Source organism: Hippocampus guttulatus, chromosome 15 (genome assembly GCF_054856545.1).
Source record: "Hippocampus guttulatus isolate MCC_2025c chromosome 15, RoL_Hgut_1.0, whole genome shotgun sequence".
Classification (NCBI taxonomy): Eukaryota; Metazoa; Chordata; class Actinopteri; order Syngnathiformes; family Syngnathidae; genus Hippocampus; species Hippocampus guttulatus.
The window spans coordinates 10,137,220-10,159,644 of NC_141275.1; the positions used below are offsets into that span (position 1 = coordinate 10,137,220).

Sequence of the window (22,425 nt, forward strand, 5' to 3'; positions counted from 1 at the left end):
TTCTGCAGCTGCCAAGAAATTGAGCTGTCAAAGTGGCAGCTGAGATAATACAACACACAAAGAGGTTCCCAAAAATGGAACTTAAAGCCATCACCAAAGCCTCTTAAGTGGTATTTTTTGCAGACAGTGCTGGAGGAGTATATCTTGGAAACATTCGCTATTTGACTCGGTGGACTGCTATGGGAATGGAGTGTCTCCAATCACCTAGAGCCCTGACGGGCAAAAAAGAAGGCATTGGTACTTATTTTTGAAATGTACCCTACACCATATCGGTTTTGTTATCAGTGGGTCTTTGTGCTTATGAAAATCACATGGGATCACACGAGAGGGTAAAAACAATAGATTAGCGGAGCCAAGCACACCGTGATCGGTTTCTTCTTTGTGTGTCTCGTCTGTCCCAGCTGAAATGTACCAGGTTTGAACTCATACACAATTATGACCTCTCTCTCTCAGGGTTTAGGTCACTAGGCCAGCATTCTCCAGTCGTGACGAAGGCATGGATTACTGTTTCACAGTGCCCTTGAGAAAGGAGAGGCATTACATAGTCAGTATAAGTACGGCAACACACACCGTACACCTCTACGGGAACAAGATGTCTTGACATTTTCAAGTCAGGACAAGATGAAACTAGAAAGCGGGCCATGAGCTGGGCAGATTTTGGCTCAATGAGTCAGTGGTCCGATAACACAGACAGACTGAGTCAGTGGACTGTGATTGTGTCTGTGTGCGTTTATGTTGCATACAGTAACGTTGAACACAACAGCGGGGGGCACAGAGGTGACGCTGCCAGGTTTGTAGGAGGAGTAACACCTGTAGGTGGTCAACACCAGGACCCCGGCATAGAGGAAAAGAGTCATAGGGAAAAAAAATAACAGTTAATATATATTTGTAGCTGACCTTATGGATATTTTTGGATCAATTATGCCACTTGACTTTTTTAATGATAATTTTTGCAGAGTGTTCTTATAAAAACAAAATACAGAAAAATATGGTATGCAATTTGGCCTCCCTTAGCTCAACAAATTAAAAACACACTTTCACATCGCGACCCTTGAGAGGACTCGCAAAAAAGGAAGTAAAGGGATAAATGGTTTTGTTTTGGCTCTCATCATACCCCAATTGAGTTGTTTGCCTTCTACGCCATCTAGTGGTAATTATTAGTAGGACCACGAATCAACGTCCATTTATCAACATGCACTCTGACAGACAACTTTATGAGCTCTGCGCAGCCAGTATGAAATGACGATAATGCCAAAGTATACTGTAGTTCACTACTGATTAAACGAAGGAAGAAGAACACGCACAGCCCCAAATGAGACGTGTTTCCGCGGTCACATGACAAAACGTCACTGACACGGCTTCACTTTGCCCATCACTAGTGAGTAGTGTATGTGTGTAAAATAACTATACAGTATACCATTGTTTCTTCATGACACCAGCAGTGAAGTAATGCACTCTCCGTTGTACGTTTCATACCCGGAAGACGAATGAATGTTACGTGATGACGTCATAATACAGTGTAGCGCGAACGCTTGGAGTATATGAACTGTTCAACCTGAAGGCTAGTTCCAAAATAAGGTGTTTTATGTTTTCGTGGCACAATGCGACTTTAGACAAATAGTGACCATTTTCATTATTTCGTATCATGCATTGACGGTTGTTGTTGATTGTTATTGTACGTACGTTAATATTGTTAGTAACAGTAGCTTACCGTGTCGTTTCGCTTCGCTTCGTGAGTGAGGTTAGCCCGACCTAAAAGTAGTTCATACTCAAATAAACAAGTATTGGGTCCCCAAAACATCTACGAAGCCATCTGAACTACTTGTCTTCTGTTGTTACCTCTAACTATATAGTACGGTTCGTTGTAATGTTTTCAACCCAACTGCCCTTCGTGCAGCCCAAAATCATGTGATGACCCACTGATAACTTTTTTTTTGGTCTCTTCCAGAAAGCAATCATGTCCAAAATAGACAAGATGAGCATCCTGGGGGTGCGAAGCTTTGGAATTGAGGACAAAGACAAGCAAATAATCTCGTTCTTCACTCCCCTTACTGTTCTGGTTGGTCCCAATGGAGCAGGCAAAACGGTACAAGGACTCCCATAGAACCCGTGGTAAACCAGGAACACACACTGAAGTCAAAATGGATTGAATATTTTTTGTTTTGTTTTTCAGACCATTATTGAGTGCCTCAAGTATGCTACAGCAGGGGAACTTCCCCCAGGTTCTAAAGGAGGTGCTTTTGTCCATGATCCAAAGGTGAATCATTGTACCTTTGGATTGTTGTAAAGTGTGTTGGTGTAAGTTATACCTGGGTCATTGGAAGATGAATGCTGTTGCCTGCTGCAGGTTCCCCACTCCCACGCCAAATTCTCATAAGAGCTTTCATCAACATGTGATTCTAGGATGCCCATGAGACAGACGTGCGAGCACAGATTCGACTTCTGTTCTCTGATGTCAATGGAGAAAAAGTCACCATCCAACGTTCCATGTCCTGCACCCAGAAGGCGAAGAATTACTCCTTTAAAAGCCTAGAGCAGGTTATTAGTCGGATAAAGTAAGTCAGCCTTTTTAAAGCTCCTGGCTTTTTTTTACAGTACTTTGAAGAGTGACCGAAACAAAACACAATCGATGCTCATATTGTCTTCATGTGTTCATCCAGGGACGGTGAAAGCGTGAGCTTGTCATCCAAATGCGGCGAGCTGGATCGCGAGATGATTTCCGCACTCGGTGTATCCAAGCCCGTGTTGAATCACGTCATATTCTGCCATCAAGAGGATTCCAACTGGCCACTCAGTGAGGGCAAGGCCCTCAAAGAAAAGTTTGATTCCATCTTTGCTGCAACCAAGTAAAAGTCAATTCATTTCATTCCTCCTCTCACTGCCAGTAGATGTGTATCTGACGTTCTTATCATATTCAAGGTATATCAAAGCTCTGGATACGATGCGTCAATTGCGTCTCAAGCAGAGCAACACTGTGAGAGAGTGCCAGGTGGAGTTACGCTTTTTGAAGCAGAACAAGGAGAAGGCCCAGCAGATTAGAGAGATTGTCGCTAGCAAGGAGGCTCAGCTGATAGCCTCCAAGGACAGCATCCAGCTGCTTGAAAGCCAAATTGAGCCACTGGAAGTATGTACTGTTTCACAGTTTGAAATCAAAGAGATAAAATGACATATAAATAAGTGATGTTTTTGTTTTTTGTGTCAGAATCGGCTGGCAGACATCGACTTGAAATTGGGCAAGGTGATGAAGCTGGACAATGATATTAAGGCTTTAGACAGCCGGAAGAAACAGATGGAGGAGGACAACAAAGAGCTCGAGGAAACAATGGAACAGGTGCAAGATACAGATGGTTCACATAATCATAAAATATACACTTACCTGACACTTCATTGAGCAATTGAGCCTCTCGTCTTTGTTTGCTTGCAGGTGTTCCAGGGTTCAACTGAGCAGCTGCAAGAGGTTTACCAGAACCACCAGAGAACAGTGAAGGAGAAGAACCGCAGGCTGACAGACTGCCAAAAAGAGCTGGAGCGAGCCGACAGGGAGTGTCAGAGACTCAACAGGGAAAAGTCCGATCTCCTGGTGGAACAAGGTACATATCCGCTTCAATACATGACCATATTCATTTTAATGCACCGAAGAAAAAAAAAAATCTATGTCCTCTGGTCTTCCCAGGACGTGTCCAGCTAGAGGCTGACTGCCACACACAAAACATCAAGACCCGTGACACTCAGGTGAGAGCGAATCAATCCTGCCAACCGTGACCGCGCTCAGTCGAACACATCGGACCAATTTCAAAGGAAAAGCATATTTTAGTTGTTTCACCAAAGTACCACTTTAAATGGCTGGTTGGGTTTGGTACATTGGCAAGGCTGCCTTGATCTCTAAATCGAACTGTTGAAAATACCCGGTCCTTGAGAGAGTCGAGAGGTTTGACTTACAATTCGCTGTTGCAGGTTCGGTTATTGTCGTCCCAACTGGAGGTGGAAGGCTACGACCGGCCGCCCTTTACAAGGGTTCAACTCGAGAGCTTTCATCGTCATGTCGCTCAGAGACTGGAGCAAGAAAGAGAGACAGTCGCTCAGGTTATGGTAAGAAACGAGTCACGTCACTCATGCATTACATCGAGTATCACACGCCACCTCTTTTTGCCTAAACCAGGCGGACCTGCAGGAAAGGGAACATCAGAAACAACAGTCAATTGATGAGATCAGGGATAAGAAGACAGGTCTGGAGAGAACAGTGGAGCTCAAAGAAGACCTGCTGGGAACGAAGCAGATTGACCTCCGGAATGTCCGCACTGAGCTGCAGAGGCTGGAAGGTTCGTCCGGCAGAATGCAAGAGCTGGAAAACGAGCTGGCAACAGCGGTGAGTTTGTCGATGGTGCCACGGTTGGCATTTAAAAAAAAAAATTAAAAATCTGTAACAGACATTCGTGCTGATTTCTTTTCAGGAGCGTGAGCTGCAGAGCACCCTCCAGACGTCCAACGTGGAAGAGCTAAAAGTCGAGGTTGTGCAGCTCCAGAGAGAAAAGGCAGAGCTCGACCGCACACAGAGGCAGCTGGACCAAGAGATGGGAGTGCTGAACTTGCACACGACTGCGCGCACACAGATGGACATGTTGACGAGGGACAAGGTGGCGTTTGTCATCCATGTGTGGGCTCTTCCTCGTCCATGTCTGTTGTTTCCCTTCACAGCAATTCCTTTGTTTCGGTCTTGTAGAAAGAGAAAGAGGAGCAGGTACGCAAGATCAAGTCGCGTCACAGTGATGATCTGGTGTCACTGCTGGGCCACTTCCCCAACAAAAGAGAGCTGGAGGACTGGCTTTACTCTAAGTCAAAGGAAATAAACAGCACCAGGGACAAACTGGCCAAGCTCAAGTATGTTTTAATGATCAAATTATTTATATTGTACATTAAAACATTGTTTAAAATTTGGAAAAGCTTGAATGTCTACCAGCATTGCAGTTCCACTTTGCAGGTTCCACGAAGATATATCTTTTTTGCCTTGTTATTGAACCTTACTTTGTCATGACGAGCCTGTCGTAATTTCACAACTCACAGCAAAGACCTGGCTTCCAGCGAGCAGAATAAGAGCCACATTGCTGCCGAGCTACGTAAAAAGGAGCAGCAGTTGACAAATGATGAAGAGAAATTTTTCAACGTGTGCGGCAGTCAAGATCTGGAGCAGGACCTGAACAAAGTGCAGGAGGACCTGGAAAAAATGTCCAAACAAAGAGGTTGACGTGTGCACTAATAGTCTCATTCATGCAGAGAAATTACAGAGTTAGATTATTTATACAATTTGTTGCTCTCTTCTAGCCATGCTCGCTGGAGCCACTGCCGTCTACACTCAGTTCATCAGCCAGCTGACTGAGGAGAGAGAGCCCTGCTGCCCCGTCTGCCAGCGGACGTTCCCGTCGGAGCCCGACCTACAGGAGGTCATCAGCGACATGCAGTCCAAACTGCGTTTGGTTCCAGATAAGCTGAAAAACACCGAGCAGGACTTGAAAAAGAAGGAGAGGAGGAGAGATGAGATGATGACCCTAAGACCAGTCAGGTAGAAGATCTCAACTCTAATATAGGGCGTCCTCAGTTTCTGGTGGGGTTCAGTTCTCCTGCTGGTGACACAACCCAAATTTCTACACGTTGTAGTTTTTCACCAACCTACACCAAAGCAGTGGCAAAGTCATGATTACATCACATATTTTGTATGGGGAAAAAAAATGTCAGAAATAAATATGAAACAACTTAACGAGAAACAGTACGTGTGGAGGTAACCATGCATGTCTGCTGCATGGCGACCAATTTTTATGCCATGTTGCACATGCAACGTTTTTTTCAGAAGATAAATTGACATGCTGTATGTTTGGCAAAATCACACAAAAGTGTGTACCCCGTCCCCACAGGCAGTCCATCGTGCAGTTACAGGAGAAGGAGTTGCCTGAGCTGAGGAATCGACTGCAGAGTGTGAACAGGGATATCGAAAGGCTGAAAAGTGATGCGGAGGAGCAGGAGACTCTGCTTGCCATGTTGATGTCAGAGGAAGAAACTGCCAAGGCCTGTCAGCAGGACATCGCTCTTATGGACAGATTCCTGGTACGACCCTCCCGTTTGCTTCTCGGATCACTTCATGGTGTCAATTCGGAATTGTTTTTCTTTGTAGATGGATCTAAAGGAAGTGGAGAGGAAAATAGCTCAGAATGCAGCCAAACTCCAGGGAGTAGACTTGACCAGAAGCCTCCAGCAAGTCAGTCAGGAGAAGCAGGAGACTCAGCTCAAGTTAGACACCAGTAAGATGTCACGTGGTTAGCAAGATGGAATCACGGAAAGTGTCATTAAATACTTGTGCCGTGCTTCTCGACATTTTCCCCGCGCAGCATCCAGCAAGATGGAGCTGAAACGGAAGCTGATCCAAGACCAGCAGGATCAGATTCAGATGCTGAAGAGTTGCGTGAACGAGACCAAAGCGGAGAAACTCCAGCTGAGCAGCGACATGCAGAAGCAGCAGCAGCTGGAGGAGCAGTGTGTCGATTTCACCACTGAGATTCAAACCTTAACCAGAGACATCCAGGTACTTTGATTGTCATCTTGCCGCAGTTGTCCTGTCTTTTCGTTTTGTGACCGAATGCCAGGCTTCGCAGGAAAAAGAACCCCAATTAAATGCCGCCTTCTTGCCACAACCAGGAAGCAAAGGAGCAGCTGTCTCCGTTGCAGTCCACTTTGAATAAGATGCAGCAAGAGAAACAGGAGTTGACGGAACGTAAAAGGCAGAAGCAGGAGCAAGGACAGGAGAAGGTGGACGCATGTTAACTCACAAGTCAAACCCGAGTGTTATTCTGTCTTTGTGCAGTTATGTTAACCTACTTCACGCTTTCTCCACGGCAGATTAACGCGATCAAAGAGAAAGTAAAGACCATCTCCATCTTGGAGAAGGACATCAATAAGTATCTTGAAGAGGGCAAACATAAATACAAGGAGGTAAGTTGTTTATTGTTGCCACACCGACCCTCAAATACTTCGTTGAGTGATCCATCATTTGTTAAATCTAGCATCCGGTACAGTGCCACTTGGCCCATAAAACTTTTAAGATTCTCAAACGTCTTTCTATTAAGAGTAAGCAAACCTCCTTAAGTGTTGTTGCAGCAAAAAGAGGCCGCGCTTCAAGCAGCTAGCACCTTGCTCCATGAGGCTGAACGACACAAGGAGAAGATCAGCAAAGAGATAGGAAACATCCGTCAGGATATTGACACGCAAAAGGTAAAGTCATTGTCCCTTCTGCCATCTAGTGGAAGCCCGTTTAATTGTTCTGCTTATACGTTGCTTGCACTGATAGGTGGTGTAATAATTTAATTTTATTTTTTCTGAAAATGAAATGCACTGTGTTTGGAAATCATTCGATCACGGTTTCACGCCTATTTTCTCATGCGGCAGGTTCAGGAGCGCTGGTTACAGGACAACCTGACCCTAAGAAAGCGTGTTGAGGAGCTTAAAGAGGTTGTGGCTAAGCGGGAGGCCCTTTGCAAAGACATAGGCAACATGCAAGTGATGCAGCTACGCCAGTAAGGCCCCCTCGTCTGCGCTTCGCCAAGTAAATCCGTGAATAAGTTGCCGTCAGTTCATTTCGCGGTTCTCACTTCACCTCATTTTGCGCTCATGCAGAGAACGGCGTGAAGCCGAGCGCAAGGTGGAGGACCTAAAGAAGAACCGCAGCATTGCGCTGGGTCGCCAGAAAGGCTTCGAGGAGGAGTTGCTGCATCACAAGTGAGCTACGTTAGGGTACCGAGCTAGCTGGTCTCTTGTCATCGCCTCGACTGTCAGTCCCTCGCGTTTGTTTCACAAAAACCTTGACATCTCCGGATGGCTCATTTTTAGAAAAGAGCTGCGAGAAGACCAATACAACAAAGCAGACGAGCTCTACAAAAACAAGATGATCGTAATGCGCACGACAGAGCTGGTCATCAAAGACTTGGATCTCTACTACAAAGCCCTCGATCAGTGAGTGTGACCCTTTGTATCCAAATCCTCCTCGAAAGGTTTATAATTACTTATAAGTGACGCAGGATGGTGGCAATGCAAACGTTTTGTCAAACTACAACACTTCCACTCACTTCTACAGAGTTCCTTGGCATAAAGATGCAGCAAAATGGCGACAAATCACTTCTTTTGCCAAAAGGAACCTCCCTAATTCACTTCTTGGCACCAACATGGCACAAACGTAAATTTTGTTGTTTTGATCTGAGCACAAAAATCAGGGAATATGTGAATGGTTGCCAAGATAGCTTGTAATTGTACTTCTGGCAATGTCTTCTTGCATCTGACTGAGCTTTTAAACAATAAAATTCAGCACCTATCTTTAGCTTGAACAAAAATAAACATGCTGGGCACAGGCGGCCAATAAATCTATAAAAATAACTGGAAGAAAGTAGATTATGGAAGCGTCAGAGGGAATTTATGGGGCAGTGTGTCACTGTCGGACAGTCATAATGGCACAATGTGGGAGTGTTATTTCGCCTCACGTCTGCACCGGTTGAGTCAGCTCTTTCGTCAGTACTATCAAGATCGAAAGCAGGTAGGCCTTGGCCACATTCCAAAGGATGGAGGGGCGTATGGCCCAGTTATTGTCACAGTGGCCAAAAAAATTGACTCGGCCTTCAACAGAAAATCATGGCAAAAGTACGTTCTATCGACCGCGATGTGGCGTACAAGCTTTGGTTTAGACATTTAAAAAAAAAAAAAGCCACCTGAAATCCTGACTCCACCGCCTTTTTTTTTTTTTCCGACTGGAGTTACGCGCAACTAGTTTTCGGACGCATTGTCCTCATGAATTATTTTCTTTATATGTGTTCAGAAGCTTCAAAAATAACTGGCAGTAATTTGCTCTGCAGAATCAAAAACCCTTCGTACATTCTGTCTTGTCAGCTAATCAGATGGATTGGTCAGACCGACTTTTCCGATTTCGTCATGACGCGCCTCTTCGATTGCCATACATGGGCGTCGGAAGACGACGGTCGATTTCCGCTTGGTATTTTGACATTACAGTCGTTCATCAGTTGGCGAGGTCATTGACCAAACGCTTCCCGTAACACAGGAAGACAACATCCAGTCAGCTTCAGTTTTATCGCCTTTATCAACCTACTTGTTTACCGTATATCATCAATCAGTAAGACACAGATTAAAAATATCTTGTGACCCACAATCAAAACTGGAAAAAAAAAAGGCTATCACATTTTGTGGTTGGGCTGCCTCCCACAAGATTTATTTTACATGTAAAAGATAACTTTTGAGCAAATAAAGCGCCGTTTAGCCATGCTATTAACTTAAGGCTTAACTGTATGTTTTTATGAACTGCTAAAAGTATCCAAATGTCAGGCTTCAACATTTAAATTGCCTTGAGTTAATTCTAGTGCTATCTACGAACTGTGGACTGGTATTTGGTTTCTATTTAGTTGACAATATTTTGCAGGTACAGGTATTAGAAAATAGTTCTGTGTGCATGTGCAGCACAAAACAATAAAACAAAATAGAGCATTAATTCGATATAAATCTCTTTTTTTCTGAGGTAGTCAGAAATTATGACTATTTTCATGATTGATTTGATTTTTTTTTCTTTTTTCCCCCCACAATAAGCACATCTGTCTTTGTTCCTTTCAGAACCATCATGAAGTTCCACAGTATGAAGATGGATGAAATCAATAAAATAATCAGAGACCTTTGGCGCAGCACCTACCGAGGACAAGGTACGTTACCCTTGCACCTCCTTCACACAAAGACTCGCAAAATTTCCACATCGTGGCTTTGCCAAAAAGAAAAACAAGTCAGACGCCGGATTGGGTTCAGTCATTGACTGTAGTTTTTAAATAGTTGTCAATTCAGGGGCCCGACCAACTGGTGTGAAAGGTTCACTCTGAGCCATCCACATTTCAGTCATCCTCATTTCCTCTTTCCAGACATTGAGTACGTGGAAATCCGCTCAGACGTGGATGAGAACTCGTCTGCCGGAGTGAGACGTAGGATTTACAACTATCGAGTCGTTATGGTAAAAGGAGACACCGTTTTGGATATGAGGGGACGCTGCAGTGCTGGCCAGAAGGTACCTATTTGACTTTTTTTTTTCTCATTAATTTTGTGCATGTTGTGTGTTGTAAGTTTGAACCTGTGTGTGTACGCGCAGGTGTTGGCATCTCTTATTATCCGTCTTGCCTTGGCGGAGACCTTCTGTCTGAATTGCGGGATCCTGGCACTGGATGAGCCCACCACCAACCTGGACAGAGAAAACATTGAATCACTGGCACACGCCCTTGTTGAGTGAGTGCGTGCGCGCGCACACACACACACACATACAACCCTGCAAGACAGCAACTCACATCTCGTTTCCTCATCTCTGATTGGGACAGGATCATTAAGAGTCGTTCCCGCCAGCGCAACTTCCAACTGCTGATCATCACGCACGACGAGGACTTTGTGGAGCTGCTGGGCCGCTCCAGTTACATCGAACACTTCTATCGTATCCGCAAGAACCAGGACCAGAACTCTGAAATCACCAAGTGCAGCATCAGCTCCCTCTCCTCCTATTTGCACTGAGCATGCCGCCACAGTCGTACAGTAACTCCCTTTTGGTTTCATCATTACCCATTGGATATTCCATTCATGTTTGTTCACGACCGAAGAAATCCCCTGAATCTACACAAAAATCATTCTTTGAATAAAAATTCAATTTTTCTGTGCTTTTGGTTTGGTTCAGTTTTTTGGGGTTTCTGAATTAACCTAAACAGAGAGACATAAGACTTAAGAATGTGTCTGGAGATCCTTAAAAACTGCATTTTGATTTTGCCAAAATGATATAATTTTATGGTCAACTGTTCAAATGGCTTTAAAAAGCTGCATTGTTGTCAAAACCAGCTCACAAAAAAAATGACGAGTCCCATACAAAAACGTCATTCCCCTTCAACTTTAAATGTTGCTAGAATTAATTGATTGCAATTCTAATAGTGGGACGAGATGTAAAAATGGCCACTCTAATATTTTGACCTAATATGGCACTCAAATTCAAAGAAACATATCTCATTTTGTTGGAAACATAATCAAGCAAATCTTATTTCCTGTGTACTGCAAGAGTGTCACTTTTTTAAGGAGGGGGGTTCGGGGGAGGGGGAACACACCATCAAAGGGGTGGGGTAAGATGGGTATAAGTCCCGTGCTCGCGATTGAGGTGTCAGAATGAGCTCGTAGCTGCCAATTGAAACGATTCCTCGATTCAAGCTTATTTCGGCAAGGTCTTCCTACAAGCAAAAATGATGACGATGAGGACAGTGGCGCTCCTGATGATGTCCTCCGCGGCCTTGCTGGGCCATCCCGCTCCAACCAAGCCCACCCGTGAAAGAGTCGAGGATAAACTCAAACCCATCATCGACCTGTTTGATCGCAACATATCATTACCCATGGTAAGTGAAACGGTTTCAGTCCTCAATAACTTAAAAAAAAAAAACATATACACATATAGTGCAAATAAATTAAAATTCTACTTTTTTCCCCCGCCCCCACAGGGAGACTTTCAGAATTTGAGACATCTGGCACAAGGCAACAAAAAATGTGAGGTGAGGATGAGATCATTTTCATCAATATTTTTGGATGTGAAGGCACACAGATACACAATTTCTTTCATGCACATTGATCATTTTGATTTGTCCCAACAGGCCAAGTTCTTCTGCAAAGTTCACGAGCTGATGGACAAGCCTCAAGCGACCAAGGAGATTGCCAGACATTTGAAGGTGTACAATATTCTGAAAGAAGTAAGGAGAACCTTTTGTCTGTTGTTTTCTTTTGGGGGGGGGGGGGGCGAGCATCACTCTGACCATTATCTTGTGTTGCAGTTCAAATGCAAAGACGTGCGACAGCAAGTGCAAGCGACGGGCAACAAATACCCAATGTCTTTTCTCATGAAAGATCTAATCGGATGCATCCGATACAAAATCACAAAAGGCCCAGCGAGCATCACCGCACCCCCCACCAATGCAACCCAGCCGTCTGAATAGATGCAAAGGTCACCTTGAAAATGTTTACATGAATGATGTTTTCCTCAGGATTAAATGTGTTCCCCCTGGTTTGTAAAACAGCTACTGTACTTCATCAACTTGAACAGCGTTGAATCGCTGCAATCCCCAATCTCTTGGATCTCATCTATTTATTATATACTGTGTATTTAAAGGGCACATTTAATTCCTATCAAATAAAAGAGAAAATTAAATCTTATTGCCCACTCATGAAATGTGTTTGTAACCTTTTTTTTATGGTATAGGCGAGACCAGAGGTTCACAAACCTTTGGTCATGGGGCTTTTCTTTTTTTTTTTTGTATTTGGGTTTGTTTGTTTTTTTCCACCGACACAGACGATTTTGACAAGGAGATCATTAATGAGAGAACAACAAAAGGGACACAGATGGGGTTCTTTGCTACATTTTCTTGTCTTAATTTGGTGAGTCACAGCCAGGATATCCCACTTCCTGTAGGGAAGGTAGCAAGTAGTATCTGTAGATGGCCGCCAGGGGGAGTACAATGTCTTTGTCGCGTGGGTAACTCATTTCTACACTGTGGTCTATGCAGTCACATTAGTCCATGTGGAATAATAAATGCTCCGACTTTTTTATGTTGTTTTAATTGAGCTATTCAAGTGGTTTAAGTAATAATTTCAACCATACACAGCCGTTAATATCTAAATCACCGACAAGAGGCAACAAAAGTGAATAAACACCGAAGTGAAAATGTACCCATTGGACCGATGTTGGCCATTTTCCTTACTTAATGTCATGTCATATGATTATTTGGTGTTTCAATGTCTCAGGTGTGAATGGGGAGCAGATGTGGGGGGTTTTTAAGTGAGGGTTGGAGTCACTCTCAACGCCAAAGCACCCTAAAATGTTACTAATCACAGGGTGTAACTGTAATTTGGTTTTTGAATATTAGATATCAGCAGGTTTTCTTCTTTTGTCTTCTTTAATCGTGTCTAATAATCTCAACTGGAAATCTCCACTTTACCATCATATCAAGCACCAAACTCTCCAATAGTTTCAATTCTATCTATCATTACTTTTTTTTTATAGACTAGCTAATTTGTTTATTAGCTACTTTGACTCTGAAGCTGTAATCAAATATAAATAAGCTCCAGTTAAGTATTCAGCCCACAAAAAAGTCTTAAAGAAACTGTTGTCTTGGGCTGGTGCACTCAAGCACTCGGGCCAGTCCCAGAAATACACGAGGGTAGATGCATAGTTCTCTGGGACGAACACGTTTCAGCACTCTTCTCCCTGTTGCAGCCGTCACTGGGTGATGTGATGCAATGTGAGCGCTATATGGGCAGGAGGAGGGGTGCACAGGACGCTTCTTGTTGCTGGTCACATACATGTGCCAAATTCAGGGTGTGCGTGTGCACACTATTGAATCGTGATGCTCATTATTACTGTAGTTAAAAAGAAATTCCCTCCTTTGATTTTTGAACTCGAAATGATGAAAGAATCGCAAAACTTTTAAAATCAATCAACTACTCACGTTAATGTTCTTTGGTCTTTTCCTGGAAATGACTTATTTCTACCAATTGATTGGTTATGATGATCTTGGCATTTGGGGATCTAGCGCCACCTGTTGCTGTGGCATGCATTTGACAGCTTACTCATATGTTTTATAATAATAATAAGAATAATAGATTTTATTTATAAGCGCCTTTCAAGACACCCAAGGACACTTTACAATAACAAAAAACACAAAACAATACGGGTTGAGCAGCGGCAGCCAAAACGCGCCAGCGTTCACTCAACCCGAAAGTCAGAAAGAAACAAGGGAGGGAGAGGGGGAGAAAAAAAAACCACGCTCGAACTACCCTCATTTGAGGATAATTTGAGTGAGGCAAAAAACTCCTGCACAAGCATATGACAGTTACAACAGGTCACAAGACATAAACAATGAAGACGGTGAAACAAGGGAATGTATGAGGGAGGGGGTGATGGTGGGGGACTAGCTTCCGTGCGTACTTTCATCAGGGGAAGGTCAAGATAGCAGATGTTGTTTTGGTAGCAGGCTGCCCAAGAATTTAAGACAGCCTTGAGTCCGTGGCTTATGTCTCTTTAGTGGCGTCGATCAGCCAAATCCGTGATTTCAGTCAATATTTGAGCACGGATTCCAGTTTCTCCAAGTTCTTGACCATCTTGCAGAGACGCTCCAAAACCGCAACAGTTTGTGGTTGAGCACAGTCTGAGTCTGAGTGTTGGACATCCGCGTTATGCCATCCTTAGACCGGCAGCCTCTTCACTTCCAATAGAGCCGCTCCCGTCGGGTGAATTTTGCGATAGATCAGGAAACTGCTAAGACCAAACAGCAGCATACCTGTTATCGGAAGGCTGAAAATGTAAATGTCATTAGTCGAATTTACCTCTTTTTTTTTAAGCACATTTGTTGGCGACAATAGATATCTTTGTGTTGGATGGTATCAGACAAATATATATCATATACTGTATATATAAATATATCAGACAAAAGTGCCTTCAGTCAGCGCTTGTTTCAACCTCTTAGTGCCATAACTGTGTCAACACGCACATTGGGCGTTAAAAGACATTTTTATGTTTCTTGATGTTTTGTTTTTAACCTTCTTTCTCTCTTTTTGTGTGCAGTCAGCTGCTTTTGGTCCAGTAGCCTCAGGCCTGACTTGAGGGCCCGGGGCCTCTGGGATCAGACGGCGAGGTTGGCATGGGGGTGGTGGTGGTGCCGCAACCGCCACGGGCCGTCCTCTAGGGCCCTCAGCTCTGCGTTTCATGTGAGTCTTCAAAGAAAGGGAGGAGGGGAGGCGGTTTGTGCCATTGTTGTGTTCTCCGCCATCTTGTAACACTTCTGACTTCCTTGTTTCTGTGCTTTTCTCTTTGAGACTCAACCCCGTCTTCGAACGAATATCCTTCAAGAAGCATGATTACTACGAATACGGAAGGCATTACTATCATCATCCATCAAAGTTTTTTGTAAATTTTGTTTTTTCTGGATGACATTCAGATTTTGTTTGGAACATGACTGGAAGTGTTTTTTTTCTTTTTTTAACTTTAATAAAACTTTGTTTCCTTCTCATAGATTAAATGTCATCGTTGAAAAAACAGACAGCCTTTTAATTGCCATTGATGATCATTATTGTCATATTATTTATTGGAACCTGATTGTTCTGTTCTGTTAAAGATTTTTTTTTTTCGGACATTGGCTGCATCCTCGGTTAAACACACACACACACTTCAGATTCTGCTGCAATTGATTCCCTAATGATAAGCACGAAATGGATGGCTGGACTGCATCCCAACTTTTTCCTAAATTCCCAAGTTTGAGGGAGATGTCAACAAATGTTCCACTGGTGAATCTTCCAAGTGTTTTTGATTATGTCAGCCTCCCTTCCCGTTTGCACGCAACACGCGGGGGCCTCCTTGTCTTGTGGTTGAGGGTCCCACGGGGACTCACCGTTGTCACACTGGTTCAGCGTCATCTTTGTTTTAGACTGCCGGGACGTGCACGTACCTTGACGCCATTATAAGTTTGGACAGTCGAGATGACGGAATGTCAAACTTGTCCGGCTTGGATTTCCGCTGTATGCTTAATTTCCTTTTCCTCCTCTTTACTTTCCACATGCTTTTTCTTGAAGATTAAATAACTGCGCTCACTTACTCTTCAGTCCATCACCTGATTTAACGTATTAAAAAAAAAAAAAGGGAAAGAAATCACACCAATGTGAATTATTTCTGGCTGGCTAAACGTATTCCTCAAGGCACTTTGATAATGGAGAGCACTTTAAATTATGAATGGAGTGGATCGTAGTGTTCTGCAGGCCTGCAGGATGAATTAAGCAAGAGCGCCTCTAATATCGCCTTTCCTCCCCTCGTCCTTTGTATGCGGGATTCCACATTCTTCCAAGATTTGCATTGTGGGGATTCCTTGCACATTGTGTTTATGTAACATAATAGCATTGACAACACAACATTTCATAGGATTTTTTTAAGATGACTGAGCTAGATTTTTTTTCTCTCAGATGGAAAAAAAATGAATGTCAACATATTTAGCGATTAGCCTCCAATAATCAATAATATTGTTCCAATTAAAACCACGTGCGGTGATTCCTTGATATCCGAGAGGCCCCTTTTAAGTTTTTCAAGGTATGGGCTGTCGTTCAGATGTTTTTAGAATTTATTTTTACTTTTTTTGACCAGATCAAAATCCAGATAAACAAGCGCTGTCTGGTGGCATTGAATTCAACTGACTTGACATCAAGCCGTTTGTTTGGCAGCTTGTGGGGAAAAAACTTTTTTTTTTAAGTTGTTTATTGACACTCCCAGTTGAAGTATGCCATCAAACTAAACATAAAACATTTGCATGTGTATTTAAAGAAACCACTTAGTTGTGCTTTCACTATCTTAACGCAAACACAATGGGAAAGCCATAGTCTGGCTACCAAAAAGCATCTATGTCACAGTTTTGTATTCCCTTTATGCAATAGATATTTGAACACAATTGAACACGTGCAGACAGATAATATAGCAATACTCAAAGGTATATATTCTTTATCCTCTGTGAAGAATGTGTCATATTACACTGGTAACATGATGTCCCCGCCCTTAAAAAATAATCAGGAACAATGAAAAAAAGCTAAAGTATGGAAATAGATGCGAGATAAATATAGAATTTATTGCTTGTTCGTGCTTTAATTTCAGTTAATTTTCAGGGTTTCTTATGTTGTTTTTTTTGCATTTTAATTATTCCACTTATTTATTTATTATTAATCACATGCCGCAATTTTTTTGTCAACGTAAAAAAAAAATGTCAGCGTGAAAAATGACAATTTTATTCCCTCACTGGCCGCAACGTAAAACACACTGGCGCAGAGGAATAACATCGAGGCCGAATATTAGAAACACCCTTCAGTGTGCTGCAAGTTTGGACGATGGAGCCAATCAAATGCTTTGTTTTATTTCTAGATGCTGTCGATCCGTTAGGCTCTCGCTATACAAAAGCACAAAAGTCGCAGACAGATGGACATCATCTCCATTTAGAAGACATCCATCATCCAATCCTCAAGTTCCGTGTGAGTGTGTGTGTTGACAGTGAGTTGTCATGATGGTGATAGGAGATGACTAATAGAGTAGCGAGGTAGCCGTCTTCCTCATTCTCATTTGGTGCTACTGGCTATGAATGAATTATTGATTTTGGGACCCCCCCCCCCCCCCCCACCCCACACACACACACACACACCTCAACCATACACGCCGCACTCCCCTCTTGCATTCCCTTACCCTTCGCCGCCCCTAAATCGTCAGCCATTTTGTGTGCACTAATTCGAATAAGCTTATCGTAAAGTAATCCAACGGCCTTTGAACACTACGTAAATAGGGTGCAATGAATCTTTATTATTGTGCGTAAAGATAATTTTTGGTCATTTTGACCACCCAACTGACCAATAGCAACTTTCTTCCTGATTCGGTCAACATGCCCCTCCCTCTGCGATATTTGCTGGAAGTTGCAGCCCCCCCCCCCCACCCACCCACCCCAAAAAAGCAAAACAAAAACATTTCAACGCAAGCTTGTTGCATGACAACGTGCCGTGTAAATAATTTAAGTGCCCCTCCGTCGCCACATGACACACGCACACGCGCTCCAAGCCTTCAGCTCTATTTACCAGCACGGTCGCTTCTTGTATCAAGCAGCCCATCCATTATTCACACGACGCAGACCCTGTTTAACCTCCTGTTGATGTGCCCCCCACCACCTATAAATCTATAAATGGATGGGTTTTGAACACACCCGATTCGCATTTGATTAGGGATAGTTGCAAAAGGAATGAATTCATAATCTTTTTCCGTGCTCACACGACTGCAAATACGCTTCATCCATCGTTTGAAAGTACACGAATCAAATGTTTCATCCTTGTGGATACATTTTTAAAAAACGGAAAATTATACCTTTATGTTAGACGAGGATGCATATTCAATCCCTCTAGGGAGAGTAATGAAACAATTTGTGTGCCTTCCCTAAAACGGCAATCACACAGCTGTTCGGGGTTTTTTTTAATTACAACCAATAGTCCCTGTTTGAAATAAGTCACACAATTACCGACTTGTAGAAAATAACCAGTCATTTATTCCATTTAAAAAGTGAAAGTTGAAGGTGCAGCAATTCTTTCAATAACGTGCTGTCTTGTGTGTGTGTGTGTGTGTGTGTGTGTGTGTGTGTGTGTGTGTGTGTGTGTGTGTGTGTGTGTGTGTGTGTGTGTGTGTGTGAGTGTGTGTGCTCGCCAGCCACAAAATTAGGCGCACATACCAAATCCACCGACGATATTATAATCAACCTACGCCCCCCCCCCGCCCCGCCCACAAAGGAAAGAAAAATCAATTGAAGTATAATATGAATAAAATGGAGCATTGTTTTTGCATTGCGCAGGTGCAACCTAATAGATTGACTGACGAGGGTTCTGGATCTCTGCTGGCTTTTAGAAATGCATAAACTCTTATTGCAATGCTCCAAAAACGATCCTAAAATATAGAATGTTCATAATTCAGCACAGATAATCCACATAGAAATCATTCCTTTGGGTTGTGGAGGTGGCGGGATCACTTTCAGGAACATTTTTGCACATTTGATGCTTTGAAATGATGTCAACAAGCACACACTCAGTACTCAACATTGAAACAATCCATTTTGTAACATTTCTAAAGTGACGTAAATATCCCTGATTGTGACTTAAAGTGTCCGGTGTATTTATCTTATACAGCACAGTCGTGTGTTCACCAAGTTCGCTTTTAATGCTTCAAAAACAGGGGATCCCAACTGGGGTCCGTGAGCCTTGGTTTGGGGTTGGGGGGGGGGGGGGGGGTCTGGAAAATAATTTGCAATAAGTTGTTATGAAGCCGTGTAATTTTTTTAAGGGCATGCCTGTGCTCGTGAGGATTGGGCGGTGAGTCATGATAAGTCATTTAAAAGCTCTGTGATGATTTTTAAGATCGAAATACGCCCAGTTCCTCGGGTGATAGGAACTGGCCAAACCACAAGTGTCCAACTTAAGGCCAGCTTACTTTTTGTGGCCTGCTTAATGCAAAGAAAGTGTGCCTACTCAACGTTTCTTGCAAAATACGTTGCATCCAGCTTGCAATTTTCCTGTTTTTTTTACAGCTATTACAAGCATTTCCATCACCAAATCTCTTAAACTGAAGTCAGATGCTTAAGTATATGGTTGTCAGTCACTATTTTCAGAAAAGGCGAAAATGCTTTGTTTTCCAAAGTAAAAGCACATGTTTTCACATGTCTTATTTTAATTCAACACAAAGATAATCCGTTGATTTTTAGGTAGGCCTATGGAAATCAGAGAAAGAACATTTTAAATTCAACAAGGTCTCAAGACGATTAATCGATTATCAATCGATTAATTTGAGAATTGACTTGTTGTTGATTAATATATTGATTGTTGCACCTATAGTCAAAAAGTCTAAAAAATATATAATTTCAATAGCACACGTGTAAATGACATAAAATTATGAGGTGTTGGATTTCCCTTGGACCCTAAAACTTTAAGGACCCCCCCAGAAAAAGTGCAATAAAATGAAGAAAAATGGAGGAGATAATCCCAAATATCAGAAGTGAAGAGCCGCCGTGTTGAATTAATCCAATGGGCTTTTCATTATGAACCAATGGAAAAAAGCATCTGACGACGCCTTTGAAGTCAGTGCACGGCAGAGTACTTCATGCGCTTCTGCTTCTGCCTCTGGTTGCAGAACCATACGCGCACCACGTTCTTTTTCAGGTCCAACTTCTCGGCGATGGCGGCGATCTTCTCCGACGACGGCCTGGGCTGGATGGCGAAGTAGGCCTCAAGGGAGCGCTTCTCCGGGGCGGCGATGGACGTTCGCCTCCGCCGCCTGGCGTCCTCCGCACCGCCGCCACCCCCTCCCGCCAGCAGCTCCGGCGCAGCGGCGCTCCTGTCCCGGTGCGCCGCCTCCGCCTCCTCCAGCCAGGCGTGCAGCACGGGCTTGAGAGCGATCATGTTGTTGTGCGACAACGTGAGCGACTCGAACCTGCAGATGGTGCTCTGGCTCAGGGAGCCAACGCCAGGGATCTTGAGGTCGGCCAGGGCCGAGCCCACGTCCGCTTGAGTCACGCCGAGTTTGATGCGCCTCTGCTTGAAACGCTCGGCGAAGGCTTCCAGCTCGCGCGGGTCCGACTCCACGTCGCTGTGCGCCGGGACGGCCGGGTGCGCGTGGCCCATGGCCGCCATGGCCTGGTGGAGCTGCCCCATGGTCTGGAGGTGGTGGTGGTGGTGGTGATGGTGGTGATGAGGGTGCTGGTGGTGGTGCGTCACACCCTGCTCGGGCGCGCCCATCCCGGTCACCCCCAGGCTACTGGAGAGGTGCTCCAGTAGGTCCCCGGCCTCCAGGCTCGGTCCCAGCTGGTGGCTCTGGAAGTTGTGGTGATGGTGCGAGGCGATGATGGACGAGACAGTGGAGGAAGAGGAGGAGGAGGAGGCGGCGGTGCAGGAGGGCACGCCGCTCATGGTATGGAAGCTGGCGTCTCTCCTTGCCTGGGAGACGAGGATGCTGTCAGCCGCCGCCTGCAGAGCCTCCGCCCGAGCCAGCAGGCTCTCCTCCATGCCGCCCCCCAATATATTGGCCTGGAGCTGCGAGCAGGAGCGCGCATGGTGGGGGAGTCAGTGGGGAATTGTGTCAGAGAGGAGGGTCATAAAAATTAATATGGAAGAGAGGAGGAGGGAGGAGTGTGTATCGGATGGAACAAAGTCATGTCAAATCACATTTACACATTTCTCCCTTTGTGATTACTACCTCCCATCTTCCTGCTTTCATTGCCCCCCCCCCATACCACTTCCCCAGGTGTCAACCTACCTGAGACCCCTCTGCGCACACACTGCGCATGCCCTCGTGAAGGCCGAAGTGCTGCTTCCCGTCCACGGTCATCATCAACATCTTTTTGTCTTCTTTCTGCCCTCGTCCTCCTTGCGTTCTCTCCGCAGGTTGTCCCGCTCTGGACTGAGCGTGTCTGTATTGCCCGCCGCGACACCTCCCTCTCATCCTCCACCCCGTTTCCGTCATCTTCTTTCACCTCCCTCCTTTTGCACTTTTCTCAGCTACAGTTACAACAGGTGAGCCTCTGCTCATGCGCGAGATAATGCTCGACATTGCTCTGTAGCCGCGCACTGGATGATGGTTAAGAAAGTAGCGTTGGCAAAAACAGCAGACGAGTATGGAGGGTGTCAAAAGTCTACACACCCCTCGTCAAGTGGCAGGATTTTATGATGTAAAAAAAAAAAAAGCGACCTAGACAAAAAAAAAAATCCGTCATTAACACAAATGGTAAAAAATAAAAAAGTATAATGGGGCTGCGCACTCTTTCATAACAATCACATTCAAACTCTTGGTTTGTCATTTGTTAGCAGACATCATTTAAAGTGCCTCTGATCAACCTCGATAAATGCAGTGCAGCAAATATTTAAGTACAATTCAGTTGTATTTAACTTTAAAGTACAAGCCACTCTAAGTATGCTTCAGGAGGTACTTGGTCGGAAAATGTTGAGAATCGCTGAACGGGATTATACAAATTCCAAACGAGCGGCAAAGGATGATGTCTCCGTGCATCCATCTGATCCTCCTGCTCACGTCTGCTTCTTTCAACTTGTCAATAATGCAATAAGCAGCATGGCGGGCAGGCCGGCATCCATTACCTCGCTAGGGTTAATATTCATTACACCGGTGTCGACAAGAGGCGGGCACCCACATTTAATAGGGTTCCGGATAGTATAACTGCCCTGGTTTTGTGATTGTGAAAAGTGTTGCATAAAATGGCTGGATAGATGACGTGGGTATCTAATGAATGCAAGACTACAATCTAGTAGTGCTTATCCTCGAGTACTCTACCGAGACTGCATGTCACCACACACACATAAACTGTCAACTTGCATTTTTCTTTGAATAAAGCATGAAATCCCTTTTCTCACCCTCACTATCTAACCCCAATATAGTCACCGGGGGTCATTTATTATTGACTGGATATTGTTTGGGAGCTGTCATAGTGCGTGGGCCGCTGATGTTGAAGATGGAGGGTTGTGTCGGTGAGATGACGCAATTTTTTTTTTTCAGGTTGACATCTTTTACAGTCTGAGCCTCGCTTCTGATCAAATTTATCCATTTCTGTTATTTCTATTCTGCGACACTTTTCAGGTCTGGGGCAAACAAACTTTTACCCATTGACTCATGTTAAACGTTTGACATAGGCTGTGGCTCCTTTTCAATACGATAGAGAAGACCAAGGTGGGGGCACAGTGTTCCAGCTTCCCAACAAGGGTAGTGATAGACTACAGTGCAGTCTGGACTCCTGTATTACTGTGGGTGACCTCACCATATATGCCCCTCACTTT

At 44.1% G+C, this 22,425-nt stretch overlaps 3 protein-coding genes across 4 annotated transcripts; 2 read left to right on the top strand and 1 right to left on the bottom strand.

Moving 5' to 3' along the window:
- Positions 1-1,319: 1,319 nt before the first annotated feature.
- Positions 1,320-10,724, top strand: rad50 (RAD50 homolog, double strand break repair protein). 2 transcript variants are annotated; one of them, XM_086131879.1, is made up of 28 exons: positions 1,320-1,378; positions 1,949-2,086; positions 2,174-2,257; positions 2,404-2,555; positions 2,661-2,846; positions 2,920-3,124; positions 3,203-3,331; positions 3,425-3,590; positions 3,674-3,732; positions 3,955-4,089; positions 4,160-4,366; positions 4,452-4,634; positions 4,721-4,878; positions 5,062-5,237; positions 5,320-5,557; positions 5,907-6,096; positions 6,164-6,290; positions 6,378-6,571; positions 6,685-6,795; positions 6,886-6,978; positions 7,144-7,257; positions 7,432-7,559; positions 7,660-7,761; positions 7,873-7,995; positions 9,652-9,737; positions 9,948-10,090; positions 10,172-10,305; positions 10,395-10,724. In XM_086131879.1, exons 2-28 carry the CDS (start codon positions 1,958-1,960, stop codon positions 10,579-10,581), a joined length of 3,939 nt encoding a protein of 1,312 aa, XP_085988005.1. In that variant the 5' UTR covers positions 1,320-1,378; positions 1,949-1,957; the 3' UTR covers positions 10,582-10,724. The 2 variants fall into 2 exon arrangements, with proteins under 2 accessions (XP_085988005.1, XP_085988004.1); XM_086131878.1 differs by lacking the exon at positions 1,320-1,378 and adding an exon at positions 1,523-1,578.
- A 513-nt stretch (positions 10,725-11,237) lies between these two features.
- Positions 11,238-12,207, top strand: LOC147193808 (uncharacterized). The gene is made up of 4 exons (XM_086131769.1): positions 11,238-11,441; positions 11,544-11,594; positions 11,694-11,789; positions 11,871-12,207. Exons 1-4 carry the CDS (start codon positions 11,292-11,294, stop codon positions 12,030-12,032), a joined length of 459 nt encoding a protein of 152 aa, XP_085987895.1. The 5' UTR covers positions 11,238-11,291; the 3' UTR covers positions 12,033-12,207.
- A 6,211-nt stretch (positions 12,208-18,418) lies between these two features.
- On the bottom strand, positions 18,419-21,031 carry pou4f3 (POU class 4 homeobox 3). The gene is made up of 2 exons (XM_086131024.1): positions 20,897-21,031; positions 18,419-20,673 (listed from the first exon to the last, which is right to left on the bottom strand). The coding sequence occupies exons 1-2, from the start codon at positions 20,975-20,977 to the stop codon at positions 19,723-19,725; spliced, it is 1,032 nt and encodes a 343-aa protein (XP_085987150.1). The 5' UTR covers positions 20,978-21,031; the 3' UTR covers positions 18,419-19,722.
- Between the last annotated feature and the right edge of the window lie 1,394 nt (positions 21,032-22,425).

Bases quoted from the DNA above. Each gene is read 5' to 3' on its own strand.
- LOC147193808 (XM_086131769.1), top strand. From the start codon at position 11,292: ATGATGACGATGAGGACAGTGGCGCTCCTGATGATGTCCTCCGCGGCC. The intron at 11,442-11,543 runs GTAAGTGAAACG...CCGCCCCCACAG, and splicing joins GCAACATATCATTACCCATG to GGAGACTTTCAGAATTTGAG. The intron at 11,595-11,693 runs GTGAGGATGAGA...TTGTCCCAACAG, and splicing joins AAGGCAACAAAAAATGTGAG to GCCAAGTTCTTCTGCAAAGT.
- rad50 (XM_086131879.1), top strand. From the start codon at position 1,958: ATGTCCAAAATAGACAAGATGAGCATCCTGGGGGTGCGAAGCTTTGGA. The intron at 6,572-6,684 runs GTACTTTGATTG...TGCCACAACCAG, and splicing joins CCTTAACCAGAGACATCCAG to GAAGCAAAGGAGCAGCTGTC. The intron at 7,762-7,872 runs GTGAGCTACGTT...GCTCATTTTTAG, and splicing joins GAGGAGTTGCTGCATCACAA to AAAAGAGCTGCGAGAAGACC.
- pou4f3 (XM_086131024.1), bottom strand. From the start codon at position 20,977: ATGTTGATGATGACCGTGGACGGGAAGCAGCACTTCGGCCTTCACGAG. The intron at 20,674-20,896 runs GTAGGTTGACAC...TCCTGCTCGCAG, and splicing joins TGTGCGCAGAGGGGTCTCAG to CTCCAGGCCAATATATTGGG.